General features: G+C 37.2%; 1 protein-coding gene across 4 annotated transcripts in view; it reads right to left on the bottom strand.

Annotated features, from left to right (window-relative positions):
* TBCK (TBC1 domain containing kinase) overlaps positions 1 to 19374 on the bottom strand; it is a 244314-nt gene that overhangs the window by 11869 nt on the left and 213071 nt on the right. Inside the window, exon 26 of one of the 4 annotated variants that reach the window (XM_033427802.2) lies at positions 17890 to 18148. The exons of the other annotated variants lie outside the window; for them this stretch is intronic. Coding sequence (XP_033283693.1) covers positions 18122 to 18148 — 27 coding nt within the window. The 3' untranslated portion in view covers positions 17890 to 18121. Of the gene's footprint in view, positions 1 to 17889; positions 18149 to 19374 lie in introns of those variants that run through there. 4 annotated transcript variants of the gene reach the window in all.

A 19374-nucleotide genomic window follows, 5' to 3' on the forward strand; every position in this document is an offset into this window, starting at 1 on the left:
CCATCTTTTACTTTCCATCTGGAATTGGCAGCTTTACTGAGTGAATAGACAGGGTACTGGACTTTGGTGATGAAGCGTCTGGTGTAGACTACAGCTGCAGCTTTGGGAGAGGCCTGACTTCAAACAGAAATCATAAACCTAGACTTACTGAATGACATCCTTGGTGGAAGTGGCAAGATATCATACTGGACCAGTGTTATGAAGCCATCAGAATCATCTAGGTGCTTTCAGTAAAACACTGATACCCAGGCCCACTCCACACCAGTAAGAAGTAGAGTTTCTTGGGATGAAGCTCCAGCAACATTTTTGGTTTTTTTCACCTATAATTCTAGGTGATTCTATTGTGTAGCCAGATTGAGGATTGCTTTATTACATAATGAGATTCATTTGCTGGTCAGGTTTGTCTGGGACTTCAAACTGTAATTTTTATAAGTATAGTACTGTGTGGAGAGCAAGTCACTTTGCACCAGAAGAGGCTGCCATGTTGTGGGGCTGGAATTTGTAAGACCAAGTCCTGCCTGGAGACAATGGGGCTCCTCAAACTGCACAACCAGTTAAGATCTAGCAGGCAACATCCTACATGGAGTTGGCAGAATCTGGTATTTGCTGGGATAGAATTTTGGGAATCACAGACTGCAGGGGCAGCTGCATTTCTTGTGGGAAGTACTCCCATTTGGAGAGGGCAAAGCTCTGGCATTTTTGTCATTCCTCTGGTTAGTGGGATCTGGTGGTGGTACTCGTTTCGAGGGCTTGGGTAGGCACACCTCAAATCATCACTGTCTGAAAGTGGCAGGCTCTTGTGGGTGCCACTCCATCTTGTTTTCTCTCTTTATCTTGCATCTGAGCTTGGACTCAGAGGCTGGCATGTTTGTTTAGAGGAAGTCAAGTTCTACTGTAGCAGGAGAATGAGTGGAGGAAAGGGATTTTTGAGCTGCCACAGAGTAGTGCATGTTAACTAAGGTCAAGAAATTAAACCTGAGAACAGGTAAGATTTGTGAGGGGCACAGACCAGGATCATGTTGCTTCTCACTGGGTATCCTAGGACACAGTTTTGGGTGGAACGTATAGTAGCAGCAGGAAGCTAAGAAAACTGGGCTCCTCAAGATTCTGCAAGGAGCACATTGCAGACAATTAAGCACATTGCAAACAATTAATTGGCCTTGTGAGTTTTAAGTTCATATTGGGGACTGGACAATGGGCATGAATTGACCAACTCCCTGCTGAAGCTCAAGCTGAGAAGTCTCTCTCTTCCATTTATTTGTCCATTCCTTTCCCTGACAAATAATGCTAAATTTGGGGTAATATTTCAAAAGTGAAATATCACTTTTGGTTGGGTATGAAGCTGAATAAGGGAACTGGCAATTAACCTGTAATGAGCAACTGTAGCAATTTCATTTTCTTGGTTTTATGGATGTGAAACTGATGCTGTGCTAGTTTTATGTGTCCTCTTGATCCTCTGGAATGCTGAAAATATGGTGCACATTTAATATTTCTGGCACTGTGTGGCTGGAGCTAGGCTGACACTTTATGCATATTACATACCTATGTCTAAGAGTTTGGCTGGACAACTCAGATAAACATATTTGAGATGAGAAGTAAGATATGGGGTGATTTCTCCATCTGGAGTAGTACAGTGTGGCCTTAAATATAACTCAAGGCCTGTCTTGTCCTGATTACTTAAGAGATTTCTGGAGTCATTAATAAATGTCTTGATCATTTTAACTGCCCAACTCAGTGATCCCAGTTAGAAACATAAGAGCTGTGACAAGGATTCGCAGGAAAGAGGTAGAAATGATTTAACTAATACTCCACTGATCTCTTCCCTCAATTATACAATAATTTTAAAATGTCATTTTTTGTTTTGTTCCTTATTATGTTCCTCCCATAACTGAGAAAAGTATTCTGTCTCCTGCTAGTTTTCTGTACCCAGATATTTTATAATTAACACACTGACATTTATTTTCTTAAGAGTACTACATACATTTATTTTTATAAATAAACTACATAAGAAAACCCTTGCACTTTGTTGGTGGGAATGTAAATTGCTGCAGCCATTATGGAAAACAGTATGGACATTCCTCCAAAAACTAAAAACAGAATTACCATATGACCCAGAAATCCCACTTCTGGGAATGTATCCAAAGGAAATGAAATCTGGATCTTGAAGAGGCATCTGCATTCTCATGTTCATTGCAGGACTATTTACAATAGCCAAGATATTGAAACAACCTACATGTACCCCTGTGTTCATAGCAGCACTATTCACAATAGCCAAGACATGGAAACAACCTAAATGTCCATCAATGGATGAATAGATAAAGAAGATGTGGTACATATATACAATGGAATACTACTCAGCCATAAAAAGGAACAAAATAACACCATTTGCAGCAACATAGAAGCAACTAGAGATTATCATACTAAGTGAAGTCAGAAAGAGAAAGAAAAATATCATATGATATCACTTATATGTGGAATCTAAAATATGACACAAATGAACCTATCTATGAAACAGAATCACGAACATAGAAAATAGACTGGTGGTTGCCAAGCGGGAGGGGTTTGGGACAGGGATGGACTGGGAGGTTGGCGTTAGTAGATGTAAGCTTTTCTATATAGAATGGATAAACAACAAGGTCCTACTGTATAGCATAGAGAACTATACTCAATATCCTATGATAAACCATAATGGAAAAATATATTAAAAAAAAAGAATGTAGGGTTTCCCTGGTGGCGCAGTGGTTGAGAGTCTGCCTGCCGATGCAGGGGACACGGGTTCGTGCCCCGTTCTGGGAAGATCCCATATGCCGCGGAGCGGATAGGCCTGTGAGCCATGAGCCATGGCCGCTGAGCCTGCGCGTCCGGAGCCTGTGCTCCGCAACGGGAGAGGCCACAACAGTGAGAGGCCCACGTACAGCAAAAAAAAAAAAGAATGTGTATATATATGTTTAACTGAATCACTTTGCTGTACAGCAGTAATTAACACAACATTGTAAATCAACTATACTTCAATTAAAAAAAAAAGAAACAACCTAAATGTGCACTGACAGGTAATGAATGAAGAAAATGTTGTGCATATATACAATGGATTATTAGTCAACCTTAAAAAAGGAAATCCTGCCATTTGTTATACATGGGTGAACCTGGAGGACATATGCTAAGTGAAATAAGCCACAGACATAAAAACAAATATGTATGATTTCACTTACATGTGGAATCAAAAATAGTCAAGTTCATAGAAGCAGAGGTAGAATGGTGGTTGCCAAGGGTGAAGGGGTCAATGGGAGGACATGAGCAGATGTTGGTCAAAGGGTACAAAGTTTCAGTTGTGCAAGATGAATAAGTTCTGGAGATCTAATGTACAGCATGGTGACTAGTTACTATATATAGCAAGTATAACAATGCCTCATTGTATACTTGAAATTTGCTAAGAAAAAAAAAAAGAAAGAAAATGGTGAAGTGATGGATATGTTAATTGGCTTGATTTTGGTGATCATTTCATAATGTATACATATATAAAAACATCAAGATGTATACTTTTAATATATACAATTCTTCTGTATCAATTATACCTCATTAACAGTGAAAAAAAAAGGAGTGCTATAAAAGGTGTGAAATCAGTTTTCACAGTATTAACATCTAATAACATTTAGGCAGTGGCTACCTTACTTTCTTATTTCACTCACAGAAGTAAAATCAGCTGGAAGGCAAATCCAAGAAGGTGAACACAAGGCCAGTAATCATCTTACACCTTACCAAAGGCACTTGTGACAAGGAGCAAAACAGGTAATTCCAGGGTATTACTCTAGCATGGTATATACTGGAATATGGTTAATTATGCAGTAAGAAAAAAAATGGGAGAGTTTACAAAAACAGACATTATATGGTCTAAGCGTTCTGGTCCATGTTTATTTGAGAGATAACTATCCTAATGGTGTCTGGGATATTCAGAATCCATGCTATGGTGTATATTAGTCTTCTATTCTTGGAACTAATCTTTGGGGATTAGGAAATGGGATAGTGTAAAGATTTCATCTTAAAAAATATTTTTTATAGTTTGTGTTCTATAAGGGGACATATACATAATTGTAGCGCACTAATTCAATGTGTTTAAAATTTAAAAGACATTTTAAAAAAGTCTTTGAAAGTTATCAATATAAAAAACATTTATACAAAAAAGTAATGATGAAGTTTATAAATATAGAAATAATAAACTTTGTGTGATAATTTTAATATAGAAGGCCACAGAGTAGTCAGATCAGAGACCATGTCCTCAGTCCATTTCCACAGTTAAGGAACTGAAGTAGATGAAGAATATGAAGATAACGCAGTGAAAGTTTCACTTTCTATTCTTGGCCTCCATGCTTGTTTCTTAGTAAGTTGCAGTGCTATTCTCTCAATGAGTTCGGTAATTTTTAGTGGTATGTGGGCCACTCAAGGGGTATATGAGAAAAAGAGAAGTTAATATTTTCATGTGCAATTATAAAGTTCTCTTCTTTGTCTCTTCTATTTTACCGTCTTATATATAATTCTAACAAAATCCCATGAGGAGTAAAGGAAAGGAAAATAATTTTAATGTTTTAAAGTATACACTTTAAATAGAAACGGCAAGGAAAATAAATATTTCCCAAAGTCACATGATGTCAGCTAAGTCAATGCAACTTCTGCTCCATTGTTTGCTTTGTTTACATCTCAATAACAGATATTTTTTTCCTCACATGTCCAAATGATATTTTCCTTTCCTTTCTCTTCCATTTTCCTTTGATCTCTTGTTTTCTTTGTTGATCTCCTCTACCAATCACTGGCACTAAAGCAAATTTTTCTTATTTATAAGCTATTTTGTAATGGAGACAATGGATTTTTTACAATTTTTTGAAACAAATGTAAGTTGTATCTTTTAATGGTCTTTCGACAATCTCTTGTTCAGGTTATCACCTGGAATTTGTTTCCTTTCCTAAAATAATACATTTATAAGTTTTTAAATTTAGTTATGGTAAAGAAAAACCCTACATCTTTTTTTAAAATTAATTTTTACTGGAGTATAGTTGCTTTACAATGTTGTGTTAGTTTCTGCTGTACAGCAAAGTGAATCAGCTATACGTATACATATATCCCCTCTTTTTTGGATTTCCTTCCCATTTAGGTCACCACAGAGCATTGAGTAGAGTTCCCTGTGCTATGCAGTAGGTTTTCATTAGTTATCTATTTTATACATAGTAGTGTATATATGCCAATTCCTATCTCCCAATTCATCCCACCCCCTCCTTCCTCCCTTAGTATCCATACGTTTAAGAAAAACCCTACATCTTTTTGTTCTGTATTGTAGAATACTAACTGTTTATAAGTGGAAGGATTCTATAGATACCCATCTAGTTTTAAATCCCCTTTGAATTCCAGTCTGAACTTCTAAATGCTTGACTGACATTTTTTATACTGATGTCCCATTAGCACCTCAAACACAGTATGTCCAAAATTCATTACATTCTCTCCAAATTTACTTTATTTTTCTCTTTCTTATCTCTGTTAAAGGTATCAGCAACCTCCCCCCAAAACCAAAGCTGGAAACTTTAAGGTGATCTTTGAGTTAAAAAAAAAAAAGTCCTTTGGCTCTATATTATTCAGTTAGGCACAAAGCTGTGTTAGTTCTGTGATTTGTCTTGGATCCATTTCCTCTTTTTCCATTCCTCTGCTCCTACTCCATTTTAGACCCCAATTACTCTTGAATTCGTTCCTAAGTGGTTCTTGCATTTTTAGTTTTTCCCTTTCCCTTTTACCTAGCACTCTGCGGCCTACATGGTAACATTATGGAAGACCCTTAGGAAATCCTGAGACTCCAGTAACTGCTGTGTAGAGATATTTTCTTTCCTAGGGCTATTGCCCTTAAGCAAGATGAGCCAAGATCTGTGGATCCCTTACAAGGAATAGCTTGTTTATCCATAGTCAGTAAGAACAATTTGTAGTACGTACCTAAAAGCTCTTATTCAAAGTTTCATCTTGATAATATTAAGTCTAAAGTTTCTTCGAATTTTGAGAACGACAAAAGAAATTCTTCAATTTAGACTTACACTTGCCTATTCTTTACATAAATACATATATTTATTTATATTTAAGTTAAAGGTTAATGAGAAAGAAGGCTGTCCTTTAGTATCCCAAATAAAGGTAAGAGAAGATAGTGACAGGATGTTACCAGATGCCTTGAATCATATAATAAAAGCAGTGAGGCCATTTCTTGAGTCTCCTTTTGAAAGTTGCAGAGCTTTGGCTATCAGTCTCAGACAAACCCCTAGGTGTCATCTTCTCCCAGCAGCCGCATGAGCTTTGCTGACACTGGGGGCTTAGAAACTAGACAGTGGGAGATTGCAAGCTTGAGACAGAAGGTCAACTAAAGGTAGAATCTGGAAAGAATCTGGCACTGAAATAGATTGGGAATATAGGGAGAGTGAAATTCTTTAACTGGTCTCTGGTTCTTGGTGTTTTAAAATTTTGATTTCATTGGGATCAACTGCAAAAGAGATGGGAGACACTTTAAAAGTAATTTTCCAAATGACTTTCTAAAATACAGCTGATACTGTCACTTTCCTTCTTTAAAACCTTTAATAGCTCCCCACTCCTAAAATGTAAACTCCCTAGCATAGCATTTAAGGCCCTCTATAACCAAAAGCTCCCCCTATCTTTCCAGCTTTATCTGTAGCTAAAATGCTCTTCAGAGAAGCCCTGTGCTTTCCAATCAGCCTGTGTTATTTCCTTTGCCTGGAATGCTGCCTCCTGACTATGGCCCTCCTCCCAACACTTTTTCTTACTGAAATCCTACCAATAATACAAGGTCTAGGTCTACTATCACCTTCTCCGTGAAGCTTTAGGAATCCTTCTGTTAACTGGAAGAAACTCCTTCCTTCTCATTGATTTTCTAAAACTTTAACTATAAATCTCAGAGCACATGACACATTCCACTTTGAATTTTAATTGGTTGTATCAGTCTTATATTCTTAACTAGATTGCAAGATTTATAAGGGCAAGGGACTGTCTTTCTCATTTCTGTTTCCTCATAATAGTTTCCATCATGTAGGCACTCAATGTTTGTCTTAAACTAGTAGTTGATATTAGCATTTTTTCTTTTATTTTCTTCTTCTTTTTACCAATTTCTATAAGTGCATTGTCTACTGCAAACTATTATTTTTCAGGTGTTCATTCTTAACTTAGTCATTAATTCAACCATCAAATATTTATTGAATGCTTGTTACTTGAAAGGTACAATGCTAGGGGCTGTGGGTACAATGAATACAATATAATCCCTGTCCTCAGTGAGCCTGGAGTTTAGTAGGAGATGCAGGTAAGTGGATAGGCGATTACAATGCCATTTGATAAATGCTACACAGAGTCATCATTTAAGGTTGTACAAATTGTGCCTTATATGAGAGAACCCAGAAAAGAGGTAAGTGGAGCATGAAATGTAGCCCCATCCTCTCCTTTCCAAGCTTTGCGCCCTTACATGGTGCTGTGTATCCCTAAACGAAGGATGGGTTTTTATCTAATGCACACAGAGACTCTGTATATGATAGCGGTCCCAATGCCACTATAAGAGCAAGTAAAAGATTTTCTATGAGCACTTGGGAAGGGTACTTAGTCCCAAACTTGAGGAGTTAAGAATGAGTTCCATGAAGAAATGCTATATAAACAGCTTTTCAAGACAAATGGGAGTTACCCAGGTGAACAGAAATGAGAAGAATGCTTCAAATAGAGACAAATACAAAGAGACAGCATTTAAGGAACTACAAGTAGTTAATTATGGCTGGAATCTAAGAGCAGTGAGGGTGAGCTTGGAAAACAAAGCAGAGTCCAGATCATGAAGGGCCTCAAAAACCATGGTGAAGGTTTGTATTTTATTCTGAAGGCAATGGGAAGTCATGACAATGACCAGACTGACATTTCAAAAACCTCACTGGTTGTAGGGTAGAACTGGGGGAAGGAGGCTGTAGGCAAGGACAGAGGGAAGTTGCAGGAGGTCAGGCACGAGATACTGGTGATCTGAGTGAAGACAGTTGGGAAGTGGAGATGAGAGAATTTCAGACCTACTTAACAGCAAAGACAAACAATAATTTTCCATAAAGTTTTTTCCACCAGTCAAGATGGTGAGAAAATCCACTATTTCAATCAAACAGCCTGGGTGGTATGGATGAAAGTGTGGGAACTTCGTAGTTAGACAATACAGAGTTTGAATCAGGGTTCTACCACTGGTTAGCCGTGGGACCTTGGGTAAGTCACTTAGCCTTTTTGGCATTAGTTTCTTCACCTGTTAAATCTGAAACAACACACTTGAATAGTACACTTAAAGTGTTGTTGAGAGTTTTAAATTAGATATTATATCTGTAAGTGCTTGATTCATAGTAAATACTATAAAGCTAGTTTCCTCCTTTCCTCCTCTTTCCTTTCCCCAATTGATCCTTTAATAGGAGAGCCATTTACAACACCCTGAAATTGTATAGATACAAACTTAAAAAAGCAGAGTTGTCCCCAAATGGTATGTAAGGTAGCGCTTTTCAGTGTTACCTTAGGTGAACTCTTTATGGCGAACTCTTTAACTAATGCTTTACAGTATTAATGGTGAACTCTTTACGTTGGAGCAGTAATTTATACTTGTGACTCTTACAGTTTACTGAGTCCTATATACTTTTGGCAATCAGAAGAAAGCTTATGAACCTATTCTCTAAAAATATATATATAGCAATATGTACAACACTTTACATATAATTTTAATTAATTCAAAGACCTTCTAAAATTCGTGATGAGCTCTATTAAACATTTTCCTTTATGCTAATTCATTTAATTTTAAAATTTATGATAGTGACCTAGTATTTATGCATATGGCAAACTGGGTATTTCTGTAGATATACAGTTTAGTGTTTAACAATAGCTTATACTTGCAAATAAGTTCTCTTAAGAATGACTATGTGGATGTTTTCTGAAAAGTTGACGTTAAAGAAATAGGAGAAAACATTTTAGCTAGGACATAAAAGTTTGTTTTTATGACATAAAAACATACTGGCTCATATTGAGGCAGGAGGTAGATGGGCCCTCAGGGCAAACGGTTTGAGTTCGTTCCCTGTGGACAGATGCTCCGAGATGGGAATAACAGGACAATTGAGAGAGAAGGCTGGGCCCTGCCCAGATAGCAAATAACGAGACCATAAATTCCTCATTCTCGAAGTCAGGAGGCCTCCCCAACTATACATGCGCAGAAAGCCTCCTTGGAGGTCAAAAGGGGAGTGATGTCAAGTGGCCAAATCTACCCATAGGCCTCTTTGGTAGAATCCATCTTAGCTAAGAGATGTGCAGGCACACATGGGAAAATCCTGAGATATACCAAATATGGACTTTGAACAAGGCAAATCAAATAACTGGCCAAAGGAAACCCACATAAAAGTGATTCAAACTGCCACGAGGGTGTGACTCTCTCTCTGAGTCTGCCCGTGTGTCTAACCACATGTACTGTACTTCTTTTTTTCCTAATAAATATTTTACTTGTTTCACTACTTTCCATCTTTGTGGGAATTCTTTTTCTGCAAAGCCGTAAGGCCAGGGCCCTGTCACTGACCACTGTGGCTAGGATTCGGTGCGCTCACTGCCGTGACCTGACCTCAATCACTGGCTGGGAACCGAAACCCTGCTTCAAGCCGCTGCAGGCCGAGGCCACCCAAGATCAATATTAGAGGATAAGCCTCTTCTGATAAAATGCCATCATCTAATAGTATCATGTATCAGGAGCTCTAATGAGCCTTGTGGTACATTTTCCTATGATCTGCGATATTTGCGACCAGAATTTCAGCAACAATCATTTATCCACTTCTGTTTACATTAGACAACTGAGAACTGTGTCCAAGCCACTGGTCAAATTACACACAGTATACTGTGCTCTAAAAAGGATGTATATAATAAAAATTCAGATTCAAAACAGTTAGGGCTGTGATGGATCACAGCCAAGTCCCAAACTTTGTAGGTCAAGAGGGAGAGTTACTATGGTTAGTTTCTTATTCAGTCACAAACATTCCTGTGGTAAGGAGTAATGAATTAAATGGTGGGCTGTGGAGGGCAGGATAGGTATACAGAATAACATGTATTAAGACAAATAACTTTTATCCTGTGACAGTTCATGAATATAGGTGCCAGAGCTCACAAGATTCAGATGATGTCTTGGCAGTTTTTCCTGAAAATTGGAAATGAGCTCCCTCTGCCTTTTAAAAAATTGCTTATACATAAAATACACCCAATAAACACGTTAAAAAACCAAAGCCTGGATTAGGTGTTTTAAGGCTCCCTTTACCACAACTCCTACACTGCTTTTTAATTCACACAACTTTTGAAAGGTTATGAGAATAGGGAATCTACAGGACAGGTTTTAGGTCATGGACCTTTTAAAGTAAGTTATCCTCCATCACTTAACAAATGTAGAGTTATATAGGAGAGTTTTCACTGTAACTTTTAAGCCTCATATGATGTCTACTGTGTTCAAGTTGCATTAATATCTAAAATGTTTCCTTATAATCTGATATAAAACCACAGACCAAAACATTTGCTGACAAGAAGGCAAGGAAAAAGTCAGGAAAAAAGCCAAGTTTAACCATACCCAGTACTTACAGGTATAACAAGACCAAGAAAGAATTCTTTGCATATTTGGAACTTATAAAGGAGATTCACTTCCTATTCTTTATCAAAATGCTTAAGATACAACTATAAAGAGGACTAATGTTTTCTGACAGGTAGACGATCTCATACAAAGTAGTCAAAAGTATTATATTAATCTGACAAACTAGGCAGATACTATCTGGAGCTCGAGAAATTTACTATAGGGATAACACACGTGCTGAATTGGTTTAAAGTGTTTTCAGAGTCATTTGGTCCCCTTTGAGCACACACCTGGTGTAGGATAACCTCAGATGCCTGAGGCCAAAAGCTAGGGGAAAAGCTTGAGCAAAAAGAGGAAGAAGACAGCTAGAGAGAGAAAAAGGGACTGGCAAAAGGTAAGGGCTACGAGTGATCATCACAGTATCACAAAACTTGGTTTAGCTTGGTTAAGGGATCCAGGAAGTAATGAGGCGGGACTAGAGGGTGGAAGCCTTCTCTTACCGCAGTACAAATTAACTTCCAACCTAACATCTGAAAGCCAAATAACCTTTGCCTCCAGGGAAATGTAAATGAACACAAATGGAGTATTATCTTATTTTTTAAAATAGCTGCAATGTTATGCCTTGCTTATTATAAACCTGATTATTTTCATTTGAAAACAGATGTCATATTTTAAATTTAATCCTTACATGCCAAGGGTAGAAAGCATCAGCTACTCACAATGTTTAGTCATAGAATTGCCACAAATATCATCTCTTGTGTAGGCTTCTGACTCAAATGTTATTCAGAAGTATTTATGTTCTGCTCTTTTGTTTTGTTTTTTCAGTTTTGCTTTGTTTTGTTTTAAAGAAAAGAATAATAACACACATGGCTTATTACTGCAACTGGCTCTTATGTTCTCAGATTTCTTCCAATGACAAAAGAAAAGCACTGATTTCATGCCAAGAATATAACATTTTAAGAGTAAGATGAGCTGTTCCTAATATTTTCCAAAGGGTTGTTGACAAGTCAAAGTGAAATGCAAAGATTCCTTCAATTTCTTTCTTAGATAATCTTTTGATGCGATACACTATCAGTGATGAAATGCTTGTGGTCTCATAACCACTAAATATAATCTAGATAGAGAGTAATTATTTTTAAAGTGTCATGTGTTTCAGTGACTAACATAGCATTATGATGTACTGCTGAAAGGACTCACTGAAAGGAAACACCATTTGGAGTTTCATTTTGCTCTGGTGAATGTTGTTGGTCATTTTCCTGTCTGAGACCCATCACTAGCTCAAGAGTTGGATCCTACTACATTACTTTCCCACAGCGGAGAAAACAGTATAACCCAATAACACTTTAAAGCATGCTGTTGTGCTAAATCATCATTCTCGCTAAATATAATTTACTTCTAGGAAAGAGGTGGATTCACCATCATGTTTTGTCAAGCCGAGATATATGTAACTTTGATCTTAGGTTGGTAGTAGGGCAGTGTGAGTAACAGTTGCTAGGAGTATCAAAACAAATCATATGTTTGCCCATAAATAATATTTGATTAATGCTAAAGATCAAAATTTCCTTTAAATGTGAGTAATCTGTTCAAGGAGATAACAATGAACTGTCCTCTGGGTTCATTTAATCCATGATATGGATGGTAGACTACCTCTGCCTCTCCCTATTGATCTGAATAGTTATAACCTTAATTCTTAGATTTATACACTTGCTCTCTGAGATTAATTCAGCAAGTTTCCCTTGTATGCCCAGGGAGTCTAATTCTAGTTTAGCAATTGAAGATGCAGTTTCTCATGTGAGTTTCAAAAAAGATGATTATCTCTGCAAGAAGACAAGAGTGAGACCTTGCCATGTTTTTCATTTAAATGTGACACAAAGCCTGAATTGACTTTATCCTTGTTTTGATGCAGACGTCTTCCTACTCCCATAAACCCTAGCAACAGATGCAATCTGTATTTGTTTGGCTTGTCAAACTAAACTTGACTATACAGCAGCAAGGATCAGCACAAAATCTGATCCACCCTTGGAACAATAGTATACATTTCAGAGACTAGGGACTCCACTCACCTGAGACTATCTAAATTTCCTTGATGCTGACATAACTTTGTTCACAAAATATCTGGATATGCTTGATTATATAATGCCTCACTGCTTGACTTAACCTGAAGGGTAAGGTGAATTAAAGATTAACTGACAAGTGAGATTAAGTAGGACTTAAGTCTGGTATGAAGACGCCTCTACATGGAATCCTAATTAAACTAAAATCTTGGTAGTCCTCCTTTTTTTGCCCTATTCTGGTGGGGGGGGAGCAATGTTTTATCCAGATAAGAAATGGCAGATTCTAAAAGTTTTTGATGTATTTAATGTGGGAGCTAGGCCCCAAACAAAAGTCTTATGAAGTGGTAATTGTAAAGAAGGCATCTCATAGCAAAAAGTTGCTAATCAGTTGTAATTACAGGAAAAATAGTTAATGAATACATAATTAAAAGAGTATAGTATATCTTCCGATTATATATAGTTTTTCAGGTACATGAATAAGCAGTATTTCTCAGATTTGTTCTGTCTTCTATGTGATTTTAGATAATACATTCAATACATCTGGTCATTGTAGAGTACTTCCTTCATATTTGTATTACAAAAATACTCTAGACCTAATTTGTATGTCAAATGAGTGATTTTAATACTATCATATTCTAGACAAGTGGTTCATTTATTCTCGAGTTGTTCAAATATTTTGCTACTTGTAACTCCAATATTGAGAGCTTTTCCTTTTATTGAACTATACTTGATTTCATTTAATATTTTAATTTGTTGAATTTTCAGTCTAACTTTATTACTAGGTTTTAAGAGAAGATGTAAAACTAGAAAAATTACAATCAGTGCCTACCATTTTGCAAACAGAAAATTCCCAAGTCCAAATACGGGTTTGACATAAAAATCATAAAAATTTGTAAAGATAATCTGTAACCATACCGACTAGAATTGGCATCTCTGCTTTCTTCTCACAGTATTCAACTACGGCTTTCTTAATCTTTTCAAAATAGGACTGTGCCAGTTGCAGTGCACTGATTTCAGCTTAGAAGAAAAGCTGTTACTTGCTTGGAAATCACTGTTTTGTTTTTGGTTTTGTTTTTAATACCCACAGAGGAAAAAGATGAGACCTGATCAGAACAGCTCTCATGAAAGATCCTCCACTACTGTTTGACTAAAAATTGTAGGGCTTAGATGAATTAGGGACAGTGGGGTATCCTGAAGACATCAAACCCTAGAACTTAAAAAAAGTCAATATAAAAATTTATAACGTGAAATTTTCCATTTAAACCATTTTTAGGTGTACAATTCAGTGGCATTAAGTAAATTCACAATGTTATATAACCATTACCACTGGTCATTTCCAAATTTCTTTATCATTCCAAACAGAAACTCTGTACCCATTAAGCAAAAACTCCCATTCTCCCATCCCCCAGCCAGCCCCTAATAGCACTAATTTACTTTCTGTCTCCATGAATTTGCCTATTTTAGATATTTTATACAAGGGGGATCATAGAATATTTGTCCTTTTGTGTCTGGCTTATTTAAACTGTTTTCAAGGTTCATCCATGTTGTAGCTTGTATCAGAACTTCACTCCTTTTTTATCGCTGAAAAATATCACATTATATGTATATACCACATTTTGTTCATTCATCTGTTGGGGGACACTTGGGTTGTTTCCACCTTTGGCCATTGTAAATAATGCTGCTATGAACACTGGCATACAAGTCTCTGTTTGAGCCCATGTTTTCAATTCTTTTGGGTATTTACCTAGGAGTGGAATTGCTGGTAATATGGTAATTCTATGTTTACATTTTGAAGGAATAGCTAAACTATTAAACTGTTTCCTACATAAGTTGCATCACTTTACATTCCCCTAGTCATGCACCAGGGGTCCAATTTCTCCACATTCTTGCCAACACTTGGGTGTGAAGTGGTAGCTCACTGTGGCTTTGATCTGTGTTTCCCTAATGACGTCAGGTATTTTTCATGTGCTTATTGGACATTTGTATACCTTCTTCAGAGAAATGTCTAAAATGTCTAAATATTTGCCCACTTAAAAATTTCGTTGTCTTTTTGTTGTTGAGTTATAGGAGTTGTTAATGAATAGAAATATAACTAATGTTTGTGTGTTGATTTTGTATTCTGATAATAATCCTTATTAGATATATAATTTACAAATATTTTCTACCATTTTGTGGGTGGTAAGGATTGCTGGCCACCACCAGAAGCTGGAAAAGGCAAAGAAAGATTCCACCCAGAGCCTCAGAAGGAACATGGCTGACACCTTGATTTCAGACTTCTAGCGTCTAGATCCATGTTGCATTAAGCCACCCAGTTTGTGTTATTTTTTAATGGCAGCCCTAGGAAACTAACACATGTTCAATTTTGATACCTTTTATTTTTTTTTCTTGCCTAATTGCTGTGGCTAGAACTAACACTAATTCTTCTCAAACCCTTCCAACAAACTGAAGAGGAGAGAACACTTCTTAACTTATGCTACAAATCAGCATTACTCTTCTACCAAAGCCAGACCAAGACACTGCAAGAAAAGAAAACTACAAATACCACTGATGAGTAGTGATGTAAAAACTTCAACAAAATACTAGCAAACTGAATTCAGGAGCCTATTGAAAGTATTATGCACCATGACTAAATGGAATTTACACTAGGAATGCAAGGATAGTTAAACATTTGAGAAAATCAATCAACATAATATACCGCATTCATAGAAGGGAGGGAAAATCATAATTATAATCATCTCCATTGATGCAGAAAAAACTTTTAATAAAATTCAACACCATTCCATGATAAAAACACTCAATGAACTAGAAGTAGAAGAGAATTTCCTTAATGTGGCAAAAGCTATATATGAAAAAAATCCAACTAACATCATATTCAACGGTGAAAGATTGAAAGCTTTTCCCCTGAGGTCAGAAAGAAGACAAGGATGCCTGCTTTTGCCACTTCTATTCAACAAAGTACAGATTCTACTTGTTTTCAGTGTTTCTGTGGAGGAATGGGAGATTAGAGCTGCCCACTCTGCCATTTTGCTGATGTTACTCCCAAACTCTAGAACTTTTATACTATCGTCATACATAAAGCAGTACTTATTAAATTCACATATATGCAAATTATAGTGCTGGAAAATAAAATTAATAGGTGAAATCAACTGAGTGCCTATAACTATCAGGCTTTGTTCTGAACCTTATTGCCTAATCTGAAATCTTCACATCAATGCCATGAGGTAAGTATTATTTTCCCCATCTTATAAAGGAATCAGTGGTGACTTGGAGAAGTTAAGCAATTTGCACAAATTAACAGCTAGTAAGAAACAGAACAAAGCAGATAATGTAGTCTGACTAAAAAATCATATATTTAAATAGTATCCTTGTAACAGTCAGGGTTCCAACAAGCCCTGAGGATAAATTGAGGGGGTTTTACTTACAATGAGATTAATTACAAGGGTATGGGTGGGATGTAAGAGAACCATAAGGGATGGTGTAATAAACCTGCACTACCAAAAAGCAGAGCTGTTGCCACCCCTAGAGCTAAAGGGACCGGGGGCTGGAAAGAGAGTGGTGTAGAGAAGGCTTACTGGAGAGCAGTGTTAACCTTTAGTAGAGGAACACAGCAAAACTGAGAAAATTTTGAGGGAAGGATCCAGGGGGATAAATATCCTGACCTCCCTCCTTCCCATAACTTGTCAGAGCTCCCCATAAGCTCAACAACTGGAAGCCAGAAGACATGAAGGTCAGCCATCTGGGGCAGAGAGCAGGGTGAAGAAGTGTGGAGAATGGATCTATGATGGTAGGTGGGGCAAATGGAGGATATCCAGTACAACCATGGACACACAGTAGAATTCAGTAAATACGCTTTAAGTTAGATGCTTCCAACTTAAAGGGAGGGTGAGGAGGGGAAGAAGCATTAGTAAAGTCATACAGATCTGTACAGCAGACAAAAAGATGATGGAACAATATAAGCAAATGAATATCTAAAGTTCTCTTTAGCCCCATGATGAGAAAAATTATTAAACGTACATCTGTGGGACTTTCCTGGTGGTGCAGTGGTTAAGAATCTGCCTGCCAGTGCAGGGGACATGGGTTCAATCCCTGGTCCAGGAAGATCCCACATGCTGCGGAGCAACTAAGCCCGTGCACCACAACTACTGAGCCTGTGCTCTAGAACCCACAAGCCACAACTACTGAGCCACCGGGCCACAACTATTGAAGCCCGAGTGCCTAGAGCCTGTGCTCTGCAACAAGAGAAGCCACTGCAGTGAGAAGCCAGTGCACCCTAACGAAGAGTAGCCCCCCCCTTGCCGCAACTAGCGAAAGCCCACCCACAGCAAGGGAGACCCAACACAGCTAAAAATAAATAAATAAAATTTATATTAAAAAAAATGTACATCTGTGGATAAAGAATGTCACCAGCCATTTCAGTAAACAAAGAATGTTGCAGCCATAAAGCCATTAGCCACTGCAGCAGCCTCTGATGATGCACCCTGAGGGGAATTCAGGATGGAGAAAAACAGAATAGTGGCCCAAGGCAGTTAAGATGCATATCAAAGGAATAATTTCAATAAGCCCAGACTCTTGCATCTTCCCATACACAGAAAAGCACTAAAATCATTAACTTGAGATGTCTGTTTTTGTGATTAGCAATAATCTTTTGATGTTCAACTACATTTTTTTTTTTTCTTAGCAAAAAGTCCTATATACCCTGGCTCCTCCCTTATCTCTTTGGAACAGTTCCTTAGAGCTATCCGAGAGGCTATATCCCCAGCTTAAGTCCTCAGTAAGTCCACTGAATAAAACATAATTCTCAAATTTTAGACTGTACATTTTTTTCAGTTGACACATCTCTATACAGATATTTAAAACTGTTTCTCAAAAATTACTTCCTGATGTTGGATTGAAGCATTAATAACTGAGCATACAATTTGTTCAGTCACTTGTCTACAAGCATGAATAATCATGGAGAGTTTGAGGAAGAAGGAACTGTTCATGATAGCATCTGGTTTCTGACAAGCAAGACGTTGGCTAATTTATTCAGAATGTGATGGGTCTTCACTTATTACCATTATTTTCAAATACTGTTATTACTTCATCTAAATAGTCTTGCTTCCAGATTTCCTTCATATGTTGAACTTTTAAATTTATTCACACTGTGATAGACTAGCATTTCACAACATGACAAATGGTTTACAATTTGTTATTTAATGAAAGAAATGAGTTATCCTTTTATTTGTATATGTGTTTTGACCTTTTTGATAAAGTAAAATCAGAATAAACATAAATCTGGAGATTAATACAATGAGTGGGATGTTTGGAAACATTTGACATATTTAAGAAGATTCAGTTATACAGGTCCACTTATTAGATACATCTTCCAAATGGTGAATGCTTTATGAAAGTAGAGGCTTAAGCTTGTTAGCACTTAGAGCATAAATGTTTATTTCAGGCCTTGGGTTCATACCCTGGGAGGAACTATTGTGATCTGTGAAAAATCAGAACAAGTCTATTTTTAAAAAACAGGACAAACGGCAGCATTCAGACTCAAAAGCCTTACTTGCTCACTGAGTTAAGGGTATGGCTTAGAGTCATATAGACTCATGTTGCAGCCCTGGCTCTGACATAAACAAATTAGATAAACTCTGAGTCTCAGTTTTCCTCATACATAAAATATGAATCAATAATGCCTCCCTCATAGAATTGTTATGAAGAATAAAAAGAGATTACATATGAAAGTACTTATCACGGTGCTTAGCACACAAACACCAGTCAATAATTGGGATTATTATCACTGTAAAGATTTCTTCCTAAGGCTATATATTACGGGGAATCCAGAAATATGTGATTCTCAACAGTATTTCTATGGGTTGAATGTACTGATATGCATTGTAATTGAAAATGGATATTTTTCATTGGAATGATATGACAATACAGATTAATGTAGCAGCAGCAGTACTGTGGTGGTAGTAAAATAATAATAATGATAATAAACTTACATCAAAGTAATTCAGATACCATGGCTTTAGTTCTAAAATGTCCTCATTTACTTATTAAAATTGCATATTAGTCATTTACTATACTGACTTTCTCTGAAACAGGTATATTTAGATTATTCCCTGTCAGACACTAGATACAGTAAAAGAAGAGGAGTGATTATGTAAAAGAAGAGGAGTGATTTAAGATTTATAGCTAATATCCACTCAGATATGCTTTAGTTTGGTCAATTAAGCTTCTTCATCAAGGATGGCTTTAATTTAGTGTCAAAAGCCAATACTACCGGGCTTCCCTGGTGGCGCAGTGGTTGAGAGTCCGCCTGCTGATGCAGGGGACACAGGTTCGTGCCCCGGTCTGGGAAGATTCCACATGCCGTGGAGTGGCTGGGCCTGTGAGCCATGGCCATTGAGCCTGCGCGTCCGGAGCCTGTGCTCCGCAATGGGAGAGGCCGCAACAGTGAGAGGCCCGTTTACTGCAAAAAAAAAAAAAAACCAAAACCCAAACCAAACAAACAAACAAAAGCCAATACTACCATTAGCTCTGTACTTCTGAGACAAGGATTATTGGATGCTTAAAATGGTCTGGGACCAAAAGTCTTAAAGTTCTTACTTGACTATATTTCCATTGATCACCATTCTGGATTACTCAATTTATTTGCATAAGCTATCTGCAGGGAGGAAACTATCTCTGTTACTTTGCCAGGGGCAGATTCTTCCG

This window comes from Orcinus orca, chromosome 4, assembly GCF_937001465.1.
Source record: "Orcinus orca chromosome 4, mOrcOrc1.1, whole genome shotgun sequence".
NCBI classification, from domain to species: domain Eukaryota; kingdom Metazoa; phylum Chordata; class Mammalia; order Artiodactyla; family Delphinidae; genus Orcinus; species Orcinus orca.